The sequence below is a fragment of the Hippopotamus amphibius genome, chromosome 4, assembly GCF_030028045.1.
Source record: "Hippopotamus amphibius kiboko isolate mHipAmp2 chromosome 4, mHipAmp2.hap2, whole genome shotgun sequence".
Classification (NCBI taxonomy): Eukaryota; Metazoa; Chordata; class Mammalia; order Artiodactyla; family Hippopotamidae; genus Hippopotamus; species Hippopotamus amphibius.
Genome location: NC_080189.1, coordinates 150,894,757 through 150,912,334, shown reverse-complemented (window position 1 = coordinate 150,912,334; position 17,578 = coordinate 150,894,757). Strand labels below are relative to the sequence as shown.

Here is a 17,578-nt window from a genome sequence, read left to right as displayed (position 1 = left end):
CCTTTTACATGGTTCACATGCATTTATATTTACTATCTTAGGTTCTGCTTTTACAAGTTCATTTATTCATTCATTTCATTCATTCATTCACTAAAGATGTTGAGGATATAGTCCTGCCCTCCAATAGCTCATAAGGAGAGAGAGAAAACAAATTCACTAAAAAGAATGATCTCAGTGCTACCACAAAGTATGTGCAGAGCACTGAGGACTCTGGGAAGACAGAAGGAGAGATGCTGAAGTGGTTGCAGAAGGGAACGATGTTTGGGTGCTGAATGAGTTGATGGGCAGGTTGGAGGAGTAGGCAGGGAAGAATGAAAGGACAGGGGTGAGCCAGGAGCTGCAAGTCATGCAGTGGAAGAGCAGAAGGAGATGGACAAGGTTGTAAAATGCAGTGTTGAAGATTACAGAGCGTAACTCTGGTTGAGAATTGTTGCCTGGGGCACTGAGCAGCCCAAGAAGAGGGTCAGGCAGGGAAGTATCATGGACAGATTGGCATTCTTGAAAGGTCACTCTGGTGGAGGACTGACTGGAGAGGGGAGAGACTGGGGCAGGAGGCCCAACAGGAGTTATTAGGAACAATGAGAGCCAGAACTAACTTGGTATGGAGGGTCCTGGGAGGAAGGGACCTGACTTGAAGTAAATCTATGGGTTAGAAGTGGAAAATGAGGAAGGTGTCTAACATGTGTGTTCGTTGTAACTTTGCTGTTTTTTTCTTATTATGATGGTGAGTCAAAAATTATCCATATTCTGGCTGTAGAATTTATAGAAGTTTTTTTTTAATAAATTTATTTATTTTATTTTATTGGCTGTGTTGGGTCTTTGTTGCTGCACACGGGCTTTCGCTAGTCGCAGCGAGTGGGGGCTACTGTTCATTGTGGTGCATGGACTTCTCATTGTGGTGGCCTCTCTTGTTGTAGAGCACAGGCTCTAGGTGCGTGGGCTTCAGTAGTTGCAGCACATGGGCTCAATAGTTGTGGCTCATGGGCTCTAGAGCGCAGGCTCAACAGCTGTGGCGCACGGGCTTGGTTGCTCCGCGGCATGTGGTATCTTCCTGCGGCAGGGATCGAACCCATGTCCCCTGCATTGGCAGGTGGATTCTTACCCACTGCGCCACTTGGAAAGTCCCTATAGAAGTTTTAATATAACCAGAGTACGGGTAATTTTTGGCTCACCCTCATATATAAATAATGCCTGGTTATTGTAAACATTCAAACAAAAGAAAAACATACAAGGAAGAATATAAAAATCACTAGGAATCCCCTTCTTCCCGCCCCAGATAACCACCATATCTTTGGTGACCATTGATATTGTCTTGATAGAGATAGATATGTACACATATGCTCATATACAAAATTTTACATAAACAGCATAGCATCTTGTATTAAAAATTATGGAAACATTGAAGGAGGCTTGCTTTGATCTCATTTTCTCTTGATCCTTCCACCCAGATACCAAGTAGCTAATCCTAACAACCAGAGGGTAGACTTCATACCTTCTTCCATCCTCTAATAATCATTTAAAATAACACCTCACCTCCAGTATATACACAGATAGACCTTTTTTCCCCCATAAAAAAATTTGGGACACTACATACAAATACCTCTTTGCATCTTGCTTTTTTCCTTTTCAAAATGCTGTGAAATTCCTTTAGGACAGTGAGGAGAGATCTAACTCAGTCCTTGAAGCAAGGGCATTGTCTACATTGTTTAGCCATTTCTCTATTGAGGGGCCTTTGCTTAATATATATATTTTATTTTTTTACCACTATAAACATTGCTACAATTAATAGAGATGTATTATTTTACACACATTTCTAAGTTTGTGTAGTTTTCATCCTGTTGCGTTTACTGTCTACCTAGTATTCAATCCAGCTGCTGTACCAGGTATTGATTGCTTTGCTTAGCTGTTTACTCTTGTTGGGCCTTTAGGTTATTGTTTTTTGTTTTTCTTTCTCAAATAATATGTATATCCAGGTTTTAATTCTCAAGTGATGACTTAGGGACTTCATTGGGCAATGTATGGGGCTTTATTACCTAGATTTTATTCAATTTTAGAGCTTCGTGTTTGAAACAGCAGGAATCTGTGAGATGGTATTATGCTACTTTATTTTAAATCACACCAAGCAGCAGTTCCTGAAGCCAAAACTCAGTGCAGAACCTGTGGCCGCATGGGTCCCAGGCTGTCTCTTGATGTGGGGGCCAGGTGACCTCTCCCCCTCTGGCTTATATTCATTTCCTCTGTAATAGGTACCTTTAATCAATGGCACTAGTTTTGATGAAAGGGAAAGGGAAACACATGCAGCAGTGCTTCTCAAGCTATCTGTGGTGAAGCACCAGGTTTCTTTTCTTTTTTAATTTCCAAGTTGTTATAGTTACTGTTATATTTTATTTATTTATTTATTTTTATAATTTTTTTTTTTAGCTCTTTATTGGAATATAATTGCTTTACATTCTTGTACCAGCTTATGAGGTACACTTTATTTATTTTTAATTTTTATTAGAGTATAGTTGATTTATAATGTTGTTAGTTTCTGCTATACAGCAAAGTGAATCAGTTATACATATATGTATTCACTTTTTTATTTTTTTAAATATCGATTGACTGACTGATTGATGGATTGATTGATTGATCTGGCTGTGCCAGGTCTTAGTTGTGGCACGTGGGTTCTTCATTGCCACATGTGGGATCTTTTAGTTGCGGCATGTGGGCTCTTAGTTGCGGCATGCGGGATCTAGTTCCCTGACCAGGGATCGAACTCGGGCCCCCTGCATTTGTAGTGCAGAGTCTTAACCACTGGACTACTAGGGAAGTCCCTGTCCACTCTTTTTTAGATTCTTTCCCATATAGGTCATAACAGAGTATTGAATAGAGTTTCCTGTGCTATACAGTAGGTCCTAATTAGTTATCTGTTTTGTGTATAATAGTGTGTATATGTCAATCCCAGTCTCCCAATTTATTTCTCCTCTCCTCCCCCGGTAACCATAAGTTTCTTTTCTACATTTGTGACTCTATTTCTGTTTTGTAAATAAGTTCATTTGTATCATTTTTTTAGATTCCACATATAAGCGATATCGTGATATTTGTCTTCCTCTGTCTGACTTACTTCACTTAGTGTGATAATCTCTAGGTCCATCCATGTTGCTGCAAATGGCATTATTTCATTCTTTTTTTATGGCTGAGTAATATCCATTGTATATATGTACCACATCTTCTATATCCATTCATCTGTTGATGGACATTTAGGTTGCTTTCCTGTCTTGGCTTTTGTAAATAGTGCTGCTATGAACATTGGCGTGTGTGTATCTTTTCGAATTATGGTTTTCTTTGGATATATGCCCAGGAGTGGGATTGCTGGATCATATGGTAGTTCTATTTTTAGCTTTTTAAGGAACCTCCATACTGTTCTCCCTAATACTGTACCAATTTACATTCCCACCAACAGTGTAGGAGTTTCCTTTTCTTCACATCCTCTCCAGCATTTATTGTTTGTAGACTTTTTGATGACTGCCATTTTGATCAGTGTGAGGTGATACCTCATTGTAGTTTTGATTTGCATTTCTCTGATAATTAATGATATCAAGCATCTTTTCATGTGCTTATTGGCCATTAGTATGTCTTCTTTGGAGAAATGTCTATTTAGATCTTCTGCCCATGTTTTGATTGGGTTGTTCGTTTTTTTGACATAGAGCTGCATGAACTGTTTATATAGTTTGGAGATTAATCCCTTGTCAGTCGCTTGCAAATGTTTTCTCCCATTCTGTGGGTTCTTTTTGTTTTGTTTACGGTTTCCTTTGCTATTCAGAAGCTTTTAAGTTTAATTAGGTCCTGATTGTTTATTTTCATTTTTATTTTCATTACTCTAGAAGATGGATCAAAAAAGATATTGCTGTGATTTATGTCAAAGAATGTTCTGCTTTTGTTTTCTTCTTAAGAGTTTCATAGTGTCTGGTCTTACATTTAGGCCTTTGATCCATTTCAAGTTTATTTTTGTGTATAATGTTACAGAGTGTTCTAATTTCATTTTTTTACATGTAACTGTCCTGTTTTCCCAGCACCACTTGTTGAAGAGACTCTCTCTTCTCCATTGTATATTCTTGCCTCCTTTGTTGTAGATCAGTTGACCACAGGTGCATGAGTTTATTTCTGGGCTTTCTATCCTGTTCCGTTGATCTGTATTTCTGTTTTTGTGCCAGTACCATACTGTTTTTTTTTTAATTAATTAATTTTTCATTTATTGGCTGCATTGGGTCTTCATTGCTGCACATGGGCTTTCTGTAGTTGTGGAGAGCAGGGGCTACTTTTTATTGCAGTGCATGGGCTTCTTATTGTGGTGGCTTCTCTTGTTGCGAAGCATGGGCTGTAGGCACATGAGCTTCAGTATTTGCAGCACATGGGCTCAATAGTTGTGGCTTGTGGGCTCTAGAACACAGGCTCAGTAGTTGTGGCACGCAGGCTTAGTTGCTCTGCGGCATGTGGGATCTCCCTGGACCAGGGCTCAAACCCGTGTCCCCTGCATTGGCAGGCAGATTCTTAACCACTGCACCACCAGGGAAACCCTTACCATACTGTTTTGATTACTGTAGCTTTGTAGTATAGTCTGAAGTCAGGGAGTCTGATTCCCCAGCTCCAATTTTCTTTCTCAGGATTGCTTTGGCTATTTGGGGTCTTTTCTGTTTCTGCATAAATTTTAGAATTTTTTTGTTCTAGTTCTGTGAAAAATGCCATTGGTAATTTGATAGGGATTGCATTGAGTCTGCAGGTTGCCTTGGGTAGTATAGTCATTTTGACAATATTGATTCTTCCAGTAGAAGAACATGGTATATCCTTCCATATAGATAGTTACTTTTGTAAAATAAAAATAAAGTACTAGAAAAATGAAAGTGCAAAATACAAGCCTTAGTATTTTGTTGTTACATGCAACTGATTTAAAATTACTCTATCAATTGCTGTAAAAGTTTCCAAATGCTTACCCTCAGTTTCTACTTCTCTCTTTGTGGACTGGTAACAGACCATACTTTGAGTAATCCTGGTATAAGGCATGAAATGCTGTCTGGGAGATAGGTCTTGAAGGAGGGGAGGGGGGAATGAAGAAGGAATTTGAAGGTCACGTGAGACTCAGAGACCCTGAGGACAACCTTTGGGTACTTCCTGGTTAGGTCTCAATCTGGCCTTATTTGCCTGACAAGACATTTCTCCTGCACCCAGTATACTCCCTACCCCAGTTCTAGAAAGCAGACATTTGTGAGTAGAGATGGTAAATTGTTAGACAAATGAAAGTTGTAGGGAAAGCCAAGGAGACTCCTAAGTGCTTTGTGGCTCTGGGTACCTTCTTGACATTGATTGTTACCATTCACCTTCTATAAAATAATATGAAGTCCCAGCTTACATCAGTGATTAAATTGATGTGCACATAGTAAATGTTCAGGTGGGACAGTTGAAACTGATTGTGGAAGAAAATTTTTTCTCATCTTCTCTTTGAATCTACCTACAGAAGTTGCCTCAAGTATTTGCTGCCATTTGTCTTTGTTAAAGGGAAGATTTTCCTGGAAAGTTGATTCCTGCCTTGGTATAGGAGGATCATCAAATGCCAGATTATGGGGCTTCTTTTACTTGCAGAAATAATTTAGAATTCTTTTCTGTGCAGCAAAATGCTCCTTGGAAAGCAGTTTGCTTCTTGTTACAACACTTTGCAGTGTAAAGCCTTCTGTTTGGCGAGGCTCCTTACAGTCATTTTAGCCTCTGAGACATCATATTGTGTTGTTGGGAAGCTAGAAACATCATCTGTGCAAATGGGAAAGACTAAGGCTATGGCGTCCTCCTGCAGCATCTGACAGAACTGCCATGTAGAGAGAATTACAGAGGGTGAGGCAGGCATGTGATGTAATTACCACTTGTGGCAGTAAATGAGTAGAATTTGTTTACAGTAAATCCAAATTTAAGAAATTTTTTTTGGCTTGGTAGTCACAACAGTTTTCAAATTGAATTCTGTTGAGCATTGCTGTTAGGAAAATGAGGTTTTGTTTCTGTGGAAATTTCTACTGTCAGGAGAGGTGAGTCTTTTCTATGCTAGATTTTAAGCATTTCAAATTATAGGTTTTTTTCTTTTTGATTATTTATAGCAATAACTTGAAAACACATATAGGGACAGAATCCACTTAGCCACCTTAAATTTAAAAAACTCTACAGAATATGTAAAACAGACATTTAACATTGGACAACAGGCCATACAGGGCAATGACTCCCAAGAGAAGAGACACGAGGTGAATCCTTTGACCAGTTTACTGCCTGGAGCCAGTTTCCAGGTTGCAACACAGGGAAAAGTAACCCAGATAGACACCAGTGGTCTCCCTGAACTGAGGGAGCAGAGTTGTGAATTTGGGGAGGCTAAGGCAGCTAGGATTTGCAGGGGAGAGTACTGAAGAGGAAAGAGCTGTACAGAGAGTCTTTAGAGACTGGCAGAGGGTCCCCTTCAAGTCTTCAGCTGGGCATTAATTTCATGCTCATGATGATACTGAGGACAGGGAAAGAACCACCAGAAAGGAGTAAGCAGAACAACCCCTGGAAGTTCACACAGGGCCAGGAATAGTTCATCTTCTCACCAGCCACAGGGAAAAACCTTTTATTCTATTGGATGTTGGTTATAGTACTCAGAAAGGTATTGCCTTAGCAGTGAGATAACATGAACCCTGGACTAAAGGCTTCTGTGGTCCTACCAAAAGAAACTTAAAAGCAAGTCTGAAGGATCAAACTATTGGCAAGTAACTTAAACTGCATCCCAGAATAAAGCTCAAGACTAAAGGAATAGAAGAATATCCAGCACCTAACAGGGTAAACCAATCAAATGTTAGCAAACATGGAAGGAAGCAGAAAATATAACCTATAATGAGGAAAATGACAATAATTGGAAAAGATGCCAGGTGATGCAGATGATACAATTAGTAGACAAGGACATTAAAACAATTATTATAACTATATTCCATATTTTCAAGGAGTAGAGGAAGGCATGAATAGGTTAAGAAGAGACATGGAAAGTCTGAAACACACATGCAAATTGAATTTCTACATGTGAAAACTATGTTTAGATGGATTTACATCTGATTAGGCATAGCAGAAGAAAAAATTGTGGATGTTAAGCAATAGCAATAGAAACTATCAAAAAAGAATGGAAAGAAAAAAGTTCTAAAAAGTGAACAGAGTATTAGGAAGCTATGGGACAACTATAGTTGTTAATATACGTGAATTTGGAATCCCTAAAAGGAGAGGGGTTAAAAAAATACTTGAAGAACATGGTTGAAAATTTTCCAAATTTAATGAAAATTATAAACACACAAATCCAAGAAGCCTGATGAATCCCAAGCACAGGAAACATGAAGAAAACCACACCAAGTCACATCATAATCAAGTTGCTTAAAATCATGATAAAGAGAAAAATCTTAAAAGGAGCCAGAGAATAGAGTTATTACACACAGAGGAACAAAGACAAGGATGATAGCAAATTTCGGTTCTGATGCAAGTAAAGGAGACAAGGGAACAGCATTTTCAAAGTACTTTAAGAAAAAACTGGCCTTTCTCACCTTCTGAGATGGCCCACACTCTGTGTGGAGTATGTTTCTCTCTAAATAAATCTACTTCTTACCTAAAAAAAAAAAAGAAAGAAAGAAAAGGAAAAACTGTTAAAGTAGAATTCCTTACACAATGAAAATAAATGACTTTCAAAAATGAAAGCAAAATGCAAATATTTTCAGACATACAAAAACTGAAAGAATTCATCACTAGCAGACTTACACGGTAAGTAATATTAATGGAATTCTTTCAAGCAGGAGGAAAATGATACCAGATGGAAACATGGATCCACACAAAGGAATAAAGTGTCCTGCAAATGATAACAATGTGGGTAAATATAAGTATTTTTTCTTATTATTTAAAACACTTTACTTTTGTTTAAAAGATAATATAGTGCTTTATGGATTTATGTAGAAGTAAAATATATGGCAAGAACACAAAGACTGGGAGAGGACAAATGGAAGTATAGTGTTGTAAGGCTTTTATTTCACACATGAAGTGCTTGAAGATAAACTGTAGTAAGTTAAATATGTATATCTAAACCTAAACACAACCATGAAAATAACAAAGAATTAGAGCTAATATACCAATAAAGATGATAAAATGGAACCATAAAAAATAATCCAGAAGAAGAAAAAAAAGGCAAAATAAAACAAAGCATAGAAAGGCAAACAGAAAACAACTAACAAAGATGATAAATTTAAACTTAATCCTAACAGTAATTATGTTAAACCTTAATTAAAGGAGAAGATTTTCATATTGAATAAACATCACAGCTGTTTGCTGCTAATAAGAAACTCACCAAATAAGTTAATAGTAAAAGGATGGGAAAAGATATTACATACTAAGACTAATCAAGAGAAAGCTGAAGTGGCTACTTTAAGATTAGAAAAAGTAAATTTTAGAACAAAGAATATTTCTAGGAATAAAGAAGGCAGTTTCATAATGATAAATGAGTCAGTTTGTCAAGAAGACATAAAAATCCTAAACATTTATGCCCCAGATAAGAGAACCTCAAAGCTTATGAAGTAAAATCTGATAAAATTGCAGGGAGAAATGGACAGATCCCTTATTATAGTTGGATATTTTAATACCCCTCCCTCAATAATTGATAGAATAAGTAGACAGAAAATCAGTAAATACAGAGAAGACTTGAATAACACTGCCAGCCAACTTTAATTAATTGACATTTTAAAAACCCTCAACACCAAAACAGCAGAAGACACATTCTTTTAAAGTGTTCATTGAATATTTACCAGGATATACCATATCCAAATACATTTAAACAAGTCCAAATACATTTAAAAGAATTTAATTCATACATAGCATTTTCTTTGACACAATGGACCTAAATTAGAAACCAATATTAGAAAGATCTTGGAAATTTCCCAAATATTCGGAAACCAAATAACATATCTAAATAATCCATGGATCACAGAAAAATAATCAAAATTAAAATTAGAAAGCATTTTGAACTAACTGAAAATGAAAGTAGAACACAGTAAAATTTTGGGGTTGCAGCTAAAGCAATAGTTTGAGGGAAATTTATAGCACTCAAGGCCCATATTCCAATAAAAGGAAGATCTCAAGATTTTTTCTGTTTCCTGAGGTAGGCTTGTATTGCTACAAACTTCCCTCTTAGAACTGCTTTTGCTGCATCCCATAGATTTCCAATCATGTGTTTCCATTTTCATTTGTCTCCAGGTGTTATTTTTATTTCCTCTTTGATTTCTTCAGTGACCCATTGATTTCTTAGTAGTATGCTGTTTAGACTCCATGTGTTTGTGTTTTTTGCAGTTTTTTTCTTGTAGCCGATTTCTGGTCTCACACTGTTGTAGTCAGAAAAGATGCTTGATGTGATTTCAACCTTCTTAAATTTATTAAGACTTGTTTTGTGGCCTAGCATGTGATCTATCCTGGAGAATGTTCCATGTACACTTGAAAAGAATGTGTATTCTTGTATACACATACAGCAATGTTCACTGCAGCATTATTTAGAGTAGCCAAGATATGGAAGCAACCTAAGTGTCCATCAATAGATGAGTGGATAAATAAGATGTGATATATATACACACACACACACAATGGAATATTACTCATGCTAAGTGATATAAGTCAGACAGAGAAAGACAAATACTGTATGATCTCACTTATATGTGGAATTTAAAAAACAAGACAGACAAAACAGAAATAGGCTAATGAATACAGAGAGCAAACTGGTGGTTGCTGGAGGAGAGAGAGAGTGCATGAAATAGGTGAAGGGAATTAAGAGATACAAACTCCAGTTACAAAATAAGCCATGAGGATATAATATATACCATTAGGAATATGGTCAATAATATTGTAATACCTTTGTATGGAGAAAGATGGCTTGACTTATTGTGGTGATCATTTCGTAATGTATGCAAATGTCAGATCACTGTGTAGTACACCTGAAACTGACTTGGAATTGTATGTCAACTATATTTCAATTAAAAAAGCAAGATCTGAAATTAAAGACCTCAGCTTTCAACCTTAAAGAAACTTAGGAAAGGAAGAGAAAATGAAACCCCAAGTAAGCAGAAGAAAAGAAAAAATAAAGGATAGAGTGGAAAACAATGGAACAGAAAAAAAGAAAATAGTAGGTAAAAATCAAGAAAGTCAAAAGCTGATTCTGTGAAAAGATCAGTGAAACTGATAAGCCTCTAGCCAGACTGATCAGAATAAAAGAAAGAAGAGACAAATTACCAATATCAGTAGTGGGACAGGTGACATTATTATTCTGCAGATATTAAAAAGAATAATAAGGTAATGTTATAAACAACTTTACGCCACTTCACTTGAGTGTTAGATGAAATGGACAAATTCTTTGAAAGACACAAATTACTGAAACAATCAAAAAGAAACTTAAAAATTCTGAACAGCTATGTATCAAAGACATTGAATTTGTAGTTAAAAACTTTCCCACAAAGAAAACTTCATGCCCAGATGGTTTTTCTGGAAGTATTCTACCAAACATTTAAGGAATAAGTAATACCAAGTTTATATATATTCTTGCAGAAAACTGAGGCGCTGAGAATACTTTCCAACTCATTACTCTGATAGGAAACCCCAGACCAACATATTGAAAGAAGAGAAGACAACAGACCAGTATCTCTGATGTACACAGATGCAAAAATTTTCAAAATTCTTTTAGAAATAGAATCAGTAATATGTTATGAATAAGTGTGATTTTCCCAGGAATACAAGGGTTCTTTAACATTTGAAAATCAATCAACATAATTTATCACATTAACAGAATAATAATGAAAAACTATATAATTATTCCAATAGGTGCAGAGAAAGCATTTGACAAAATCTAATGCCCATTCCTACTAAAAACTCTCAACAAACTAGTAATGGAAGGAAACTTCCTTAACCTAATCAGGGGCATTTATGAAAAATCTATGGCTAATGTTATACTTGCTTGTTATCGGGAATCAGGCAAGGATGTCCACTCTCATGAATTCTACTCAGTGTTTTACTGGAAGTTTTAGTGCCATAAGGCAAGAAAAGAGGTAAAAAGACATCCATCCAGATTATAAAGGTAGAAGTAAAACTCTTTACTTGAAAAACATGATAATCTGTGTAGAAAACTGAGTCTACAAAAAAGTGAGTTTAACCAGATTGTGGAATATAAGGGCAATATATTAAAAATAGTTTTATTTCCATATGGTAGCAATGAACAATTAGTAACTGAAATAAAAAATCAATACCATCTACAATAGCATCAAAAATTGTGAGACCTCAGGATAAATTTGACAAAAGATGTGAGACCCCACACTGAAAATTACAAAACATTGCTAAGAGAAATAAATCCTAAATAAATGGAGAGAGGTGTTAATGGGTTAGAAGATTCAGTATGTCAAGATGTTGGTCTTCCCCACGAATAATCTCTAAATTCAACTTGATCCCAATAAAAATATTAGCAGTAATGAACTAGATACAATGCTTTTGGTCTAGAATAGAAATATACACTCTTACAGTTAACGAGGGGTCTGATCCTTGCCAGGCTTAGAAGAGCATGCTCCTCTCTGGGGGGAGAGATGGGGTGAGGGCGGCACCATCCGAACTTCCCTCAGCAAATCTGCTTCCACTGTGCATAGGTAAGGTGTGAGGGTGCCTGGGATTACTGTATACTCAGCCTTTGATGTGGCTCCTGAAACTCAGAGACAACAGACAATGTTGCATTTAACGTAACCTGTTTCAATATTTGTTAAAGTGTTTTAGAAACTCCAAGGTGTTGTGTGAGTGTTATACTTAATGTAACAACATAACATTAATATGTAACAACTTATTAAGAATAGTGGGACCAGCTGTCCTGTCACCCAGAAACGTGGAGACAAGGGAAGTCCTCCTTTGGATAGAATTAGAGGCTACTGAATCTAGGAAACAGAATGGAGTCAATCTGCAAATAATTAGTCTTTTAAAATATTTAAAGTTAGGAATAAGGTCTATTTAAACAATTTTAGGACTTTGTAAAGTTTTGTAATTTTTCATTACAAAGTTTTCTTATGGATGAAACTTTTCATTAAATGAAAGAAATAGTTAGAAGCGGGTAATCCTATTTTACATGAAGAAAATTATTAAGAGAAACCAACTCAAGCCCTGGTTCACTCTGAGTTTATGGGGAGGGTTCCCATCATGTGGGTGGGTGGAGAAGCCAAGGTACAAAAGGACACACAGAAGGACACTGAAGAGGCCAGATGGGTCCTTTTCTATTGATGGAGAACATGGGGGCAAAGTACTGCAGGCATTAGCCTGCTGGGTCTGTATCACCATCACCTGTCCAGCACCAGTCCCTTCTCATGGTGCTAGGTTAACAGGTGGTGATAAAGGGGATGGTCAAAGCTAGAGGTTCCTTTCCTCAAAGCAAACAGGCAAACAAAACCCCAAATACACCTCCCAAAAGCCAGAACATTTTTCCTTTGGTTAGTATTCTGGAATTTTTATTAAACACTTTATCTCTCCTGATTTATTTGCTTTCAGTTGAGGTGAGCTTTGTATCTTCATCCTTTGATCCCTTAGGACATGGCCGATGTTGGGGGGGGTTGCCCATCTCTCCACATGTGCTGCTTAGAATGTCATCAGGTGGGCTCGTGAAAGGAGCACACAGCTGTTCCCAGGCGATAAAGAGGAGAGGAAATTGTGTCCTTGATTTTATTTTACTTTCTTTGGTATGTGTGTGGTGTTGTGCCAAGATCTTTTTTTACTGTATTTCTTTAGTTTTAGGAAAAGTAATTTAATTTGGTTCTGAAATGAAATCTGATGTTTTTAACTCTTGGGGGCTGGAGAGAGTTAATTCTGCCCATTTCCTATGTGTCTGGGCAGTGGGCATCCTGGCGGTGGGGGCTTTGTGTCTTGTCCCTTGCCCTTCCAGGGCCTGCCACTTAGCAATTCCTCTGTACATACATGTTTGATGAGCAAGAGGGTACGTGAATGTCCAAAGTGCCGGCACAGCGTTGCTGACTGAAGAGAGAGTCAGACAGCAAAATGGGTATTCTCTAGCCCAGTTCCTTTCCAGGGTGATTTTATATAGGTTAATCTTTTTGTACGTAAAATCTTTCCCCATATATAAAGTTGATATAGCATATGCCTTTACAGAACGCCAGTGATTCCTATCCCCAAACCCCTCAACAGTGACGGACCCTGAGCCCTGTATGGAGCTGTGCTGGCCTCACAGCCCATAGAAGATCTGGGGCTCACCCTTGGCAGTGGCTGCTTGTTTATGAAGAAGGTGACCCAATAGCCGACACAGGTTATCTGGGAGGAGCCTTGGTCAGACATAGGGAGGTACTGAGGAGCTTTCATGTTACTGCAGTTTTGGTTCTGAAGATTTACTTTATTACTTTTTTAAAAAATTACATCTTTATTGTGATATATTCATATGCCATTCAATTCACCCATTTAAAGTACACAATTCAGTGGTTTTTAGTATATCTGTAGACTTGTGCAGCTGTCATCAAAACCAACTTTAGAAGATTTTTCATCACTCTAAAAGAAATCCTGTACTTCCCAATCTAGCTGTCACTCCCCAATCTCTGTCCCATCTACACTCCTAGGCAACCTCTAATCTACATTCTATCTGTATATATTTGCCTGTTTTGGACAGTTCATCTAAATGGAGTCATACAAAATGCAGACCTTTGTGGCTGGCTTCTTTCACTTAGCATCATGTTTTGTCCAAGTTGTAGCATGTACCAGTACTTCATTCCTTTCTATGGCTCAGTAATCTACCATTCTATGGATATACATTTTGTTTCTCCATTCATCAGTTGATGGACATTTGGATTGTTTCCACTTTTAGGCTATTATGAGTAATATTGTTGTGAACATTTGTATACTAGCCACGTGTTTTTATATTTTCAGTTTTGTCACTTTAGACTGACGTGTACAGGTATATGGTTTTGACTCCTTTCAGAATCCAAAGACATGAGATTTCTTTATGGCAGTAGAAATACATGGAGCACATTGCATGTAGCAGAATAGACTAAAGGGTAGTAAAAAGAAAGTACTTATTAATGCAGTCAGGGTCAATTTTAAAGAAAATAAGCTTAACATAATTTTCCCTATGCTTTTATTTGATTAATAATTTTCTGTGTATGTACCTAAAACATGTATTAACATGCGTGTTCGTCATTTCAATTATAATGATTGTGATTGGCTAAAAATTTGAACCCATGTAAATTCGGTCTAATTCTTCCATTTATGAATGTTTACCCCATGCCAGTCATCGCAATAGGTCATGGGTATATAATAGCAAACAAATAGACAAGGTCTGTGCCTGCACAGTACTTATGTCCAGTCTCACTGAGGGTCAGAGCGTGTGTATTAGGACATCCAGCGTGTGGGACAATGTGGTGCCCTCCGCTGGGGAAGCACAGGGCACCTTTGGAGCTATAGAGGAGAGCCCAAACCAGAGGGAAGTCAGGGAAGCTTCCACAAGGAAGTTCATAACTAGACTGGAATCTAAAGGAGGAATGGATGTAGATAAGCAAGAGGAGGGGGTGTGGAGAGGAGGTGGGGTGGAGGAGGGGAGGGAAGGAAGAGTGTTCTTAAGCAGAAAGTTCAGCGTGCTCAGTGCGTCACCTGTTGAAGGAATTGAAAGTAGGGTCCAAGGTGAGGTGTGCTAGGAACAGAGGATGAAAAGAGCAGAGAGAGGCCTGGTACCTTGATAACTGCACCGAGTGGTTTGGACTCTACTCCAAGAGCTGGGAATCCATTGAAGGCACCATGTGATCTGCATTTTGCATTTTGGACACTGAAGGGCGTGTTGGGTGGAGGGTGGGGGCAGTGAGAGGGCAGGGCATTTGCCGTGGGGGACCGTGGGAGGCTTGAGCATGCCGGGGAGCCAGGAAGTGTCACTGTGGGGGAACAAGGTGAGCGGGTGGGTTAGAGCAGCAGCTTCTGGGCCAAAGATGAACATTTTCAAGCTGCGTCATCAGACATCATGGAGGCACATGCCTCTCGGGGTGCAGCAAAGCACTGCACTGGCCTGGTTGTGGTTCCGTATGTCCCTTGCCTTCATGGACCTGTGTTGAATTGAGTTGTCTTAATTGAACTGAAAATGCCAATAAAAGTAGAGAACAGAAACTGCCAGCACAATTCTGTGGGTGCTGGAGTGCCAGCCATCCTTCATTCTCATCACAGTCAAGTTGGCAGCTCCCCCATTGATTTCACATATTTGCTACTTATGCTTTGAAATCGAAAGCCTGGAAGAGAAGCGAATTACTTCCCTGCTGCCAGGAATCAAGGAGTTGGTTTGGTGGGGGAGGGGGTGGTAGGGCAAGATTTACCTGAGCGGTTGTTCTGCAACCTTTAGGAGGCCAAGTGTCTCAGTTCCTAGAGTCAGAGGGGAATGAAACACAGGGCTAGGCAGGAAGGGGGAAGCACTCTGCCTCATGAGGTGATTGTGGGGACCTCAGGAGACATGTGCCTGGAAGCTCTTCCCACTGAGGAGCTGAGGCTGGAGGAGCTGGGTGACTGGTCAGGGGTCAGAGAACGCGAGATGGTGGATATAAAGTAGGTCTGTCTGTTTGCAAATGGGTGGTCCTCCTGCTCCAGCAAGGCGTCACCTGAAGTGAGATGCTGAGGGCCTGGACAGAGGTGGCACACAGGGGTGGGGGGAGGCTGTTGCTGAAGTTTACTGAACTCCCCTAGATGAGGGGCCCTCCTAGGGACTAAGAATTGAATCAATCGCATTTTCTGACCACCTCCATATGGGTATTTGTTGCTGCAGCTGATACACACCATGTCATGGTTTGAGGCCACACTTCTGGGCTAGAGGACCCTCCGAGACGTCGTTGAGTCTGCCTGCATTCAGCCAGGCTCTCCCTTCCAGCTCAGTGACAGGGCTCTTGGGAGGAAGGGACACCACACACAGGTGAAGCCATGCTTTTAAGGTTTCACCAGACATGCGAGTGTCAGAACAACCCAGATCGCTTTGGCCTCCCTTCTGGGGAGTATGTGCATGCCTAATGGCTGGGCACACCACCTCTGTTTTGCTTTCTCAGGGCAATGACTTGTGGCTTTTTTATTCTTTGTCCAGGTATGTACCCTTCAGCTGTAGCAGCCCAGGAGGCTGAGAGCAGCCGGAAGGTGACTCATCTACTGAACGCAGTGACGGATGCTCTGGTCTGGGTGATCGCCAAGAGCGGCATCCCCTCCCAGCAGCAGTCTGTCCGCCTGGCTAACCTGTTGATGCTCCTTTCTCACGTCAGGCACGCCAGGTAGGATCCCTGCAGGGGCCGCTCCCCTGGATGTGTGGTGGGAGGGGGTGCACGTGCTCAGAGGAGGGTGAAGAGCTTTGGAAAAAGGGTTTTGCAGCTTTGAGATGGGTGTGGTAGAACTGCCATCTTTAAGGGAAAATGAACCCCTGAAAGGGAATGGGGTGCATCGTCAGTGCACACACCTGTAACCAAAGACCGGCCACAAGTGAGCACTGAATGTGACGTGGTCCTTCCAGGAGCTGCTCATGGCATCCCGTGGTGGCTCATCTGCTTTTCCGTTGCTGGGGCTTTTAGCTTGTTTATGGAGTTCTGAAAGAGGCAGTTCGTCCCTCTCCGTAAGTGAACGGCCACCTCTTCCTGCACTACCCAAGGCTGGGGTCCTGAGGTCTTTTCTTGGAGAGGTTAAACCCAGTTCCTCCAGATCAGCTCTGAGGTTGATGATTGCCGAGGTGCACAAAGGCTTCCCTAAGGATTGTTCTTTTCTTGTGATAGCATCAGGGTGTTAAGAGTGAGACCTAAGAACTAGTGAGCCCAGTAGGTTTGGGAAGGCAGGGTGTGGGTAGAAGGTACTCAGGAAACGGAAATTGCGTGCACTCAGGGAGGGGGATGGTGTCTGGTGATGGCTTCATGCCAGTACCATGAGGCTCAGTGCTTGCTGTCACCCAGGAGGAGGGTAGCCCTGCCCTGGGGCTGGAAGAGGGGGGATGAGGATGGAAGGTAACTTCTCCCCTGAGGAGGAGGAAAGTCTAGGGGTGGTGAGAAAGGACACACACACCTCAAGAATTTTACCAAGGGGGAGGAAATGGAAATGACCTCTGCCTGTTTCCTCTTTAATGATTACTCAGCACACGACCATTTGCAGAACAGAAATAGTCTGTCCTCATTAATCACAGATTCCCTATTTGTGAATTTGCCTGCTTGCTAAAATCTGTTTGTAACCCCCAAATCAATACTCATGGTGCTCTTGAGGTCATTTGAGGACACGTGCAGCTTGGCCAAAACATTTGAGTTACCCACATGTATGTTCTTGGCAGGGGTCACACAAGGTGCTACTCTGCCTTCTCATTTCTGCTCTCATACTATAAACAAGGGTCCGTTATGTGGTCTGTTTAGTGCCTTGTTTTGACATTTTTGTGCTTCGCTGGAGATTTCACTGTCTGAAAATGACCTCCAAGCACAGTGCTGAAGTGCTGTCTAGTGTTCCTAAGCGCAAGAAGCCTGTGATGTGCCTGCAGAGAAAATAGGTGTTAGATACGCTTTGTTCAGGC

The 17,578-nt window shown here is 39.8% G+C and overlaps 1 protein-coding gene, 1 long non-coding RNA gene and 1 other non-coding gene across 18 annotated transcripts in view; 1 reads left to right on the top strand and 2 right to left on the bottom strand.

Annotated features, from left to right (window-relative positions):
- LOC130850935 (uncharacterized) overlaps positions 1–11,701 on the bottom strand; it is a 31,007-nt gene extending 19,306 nt beyond the window's left edge. The window contains exons 1-3 of the long non-coding RNA XR_009053076.1: positions 11,566–11,701; positions 7,786–7,873; positions 7,575–7,636 (exon numbers count right to left, since the gene is read on the bottom strand). This is a non-coding gene — a long non-coding RNA (uncharacterized LOC130850935). The remainder of the gene's footprint in view (positions 1–7,574; positions 7,637–7,785; positions 7,874–11,565) is intronic.
- ESR2 (estrogen receptor 2) overlaps positions 1–17,578 on the top strand; it is a 69,645-nt gene that overhangs the window by 39,867 nt on the left and 12,200 nt on the right. For 15 of the 16 annotated variants that reach the window (XR_009053065.1, XR_009053063.1, XR_009053072.1 and 12 more), the window contains one exon: positions 16,130–16,310. Coding sequence is in view for 2 of the 16 variants with exons in the window: in XM_057730437.1 (XP_057586420.1) it covers positions 16,130–16,310 (181 nt within the window). In the remaining 14 variants the exon portion in view is untranslated. Of the gene's footprint in view, positions 1–7,817; positions 8,261–16,129; positions 16,311–17,578 lie in introns of those variants that run through there. The other variant, XM_057730438.1, reaches the window with a different exon arrangement.
- Positions 2,736–2,808, bottom strand: TRNAC-ACA (transfer RNA cysteine (anticodon ACA)). The gene has a single exon. It is a non-coding gene; the product is annotated as a tRNA-Cys (tRNA).